This window comes from Loa loa (genome assembly GCF_000183805.2).
Source record: "Loa loa unplaced genomic scaffold supercont3.3059, whole genome shotgun sequence".
NCBI classification, from domain to species: domain Eukaryota; kingdom Metazoa; phylum Nematoda; class Chromadorea; order Rhabditida; family Onchocercidae; genus Loa; species Loa loa.
In genome coordinates this window covers 1-1,124 of record NW_018111237.1, presented here as the reverse complement: position 1 = coordinate 1,124, position 1,124 = coordinate 1, and the positions used below count along the sequence as shown (strand labels likewise).

The following is a 1,124-nucleotide window of genomic DNA, read 5'->3' as shown; positions in this document are numbered from 1 at the left end:
TAACTGTGTCTCAGGTCACTGTCGATCCATTTTAAAGAACCTCAGGTTATCTTGGGTTAATCGGTATGACCTTATGACTTGTAAACAGACTCCCCTCTATATAAGCACTAAAACCGGGAGGCGGACACATTCTGTTTTATCTACGCACAACGATACATTCCAATTCCATTCATCTTTGAATCATCACTACTATCATATAATTCAATTATCTGAATTATACTGAACTGTTATTATATTTCTTTACTGCAAGTAAACTTTTCTATTGGTAGACTGCTCATTATACAAATCAACATAGCTTTCTCGATAATTTTTGGTAAGTTTTGATATATTCTTTGGAAATTATTCCTCGCTATCCATTATTTTTCATTTATTTTCTTAACTATTTCTCTTATCTTTCAGTGCATCTTCTTATGAATAAATTTTTGTTTTTACTTTTTCTTTTGCAGTTTGATATATTTTTGTTTTAACTTTCTTCTTTTTCAGTGCAGTCGATCTGTTTTAGTTCATCAAAATAATGCTTCGTAGAAGATCAAACTTTAATTGTCGTGCTCGTCGAGCAGAAACACTACGACGAATAACTGCAAATCAAATTAAGGAAGAATGGACATCAGCGAACAAGCGAAACAGATATAGAATGAATAGCTCAAATGCATGGCGGGGAAACAGTAGAGCGACGTGCAATTGTCGTTCTGCACGGCCACGGCGATCGCTTTCTGCAATTTCAGTCTGCTTCGTTCTCAACAGAATGGATGCGAGTGGTTGAGAGCGGTGGTAAAAGACGTCAACAAGAGACAACAGATCGACATTAAACACGACTTAGTGCTCAGCAATCACCTAATTATAATCGTCTTGCATTCTGGTACAACCCAATTGATGATTATAGTTTGATCCCGTATGTTCTTATCGGCACCATAACAACTGAAATATGTCCTTATTGCAAGGATCTGAAATTTAATGAAGAAACAAAAGGAATGTGTTGTACCACTGGAAAAATTAAATTGCTTTAAATTAGAGAACCTCCAGAGCCATTAAAAACTTCACTTGCCAGATATACCGCCGAATCAAAACATTTCTTATTTAACATCAGGAAATATAACTTATGCTTCCAAATGACGTCGTTCAGC

At 35.6% G+C, this 1,124-nt stretch overlaps 1 protein-coding gene across 1 annotated transcript; it reads left to right on the top strand.

Moving 5' to 3' along the window:
• Positions 1-647: 647 nt before the first annotated feature.
• LOAG_19201 (hypothetical protein) lies at positions 648-923 on the top strand (the record flags this gene model as incomplete). Its single annotated transcript, XM_020451854.1, has 1 exon — positions 648-923. One exon carries the CDS (start codon positions 648-650, stop codon positions 807-809), a length of 162 nt encoding a protein of 53 aa, XP_020304337.1. The 3' UTR covers positions 810-923.
• Positions 924-1,124: the final 201 nt, after the last annotated feature.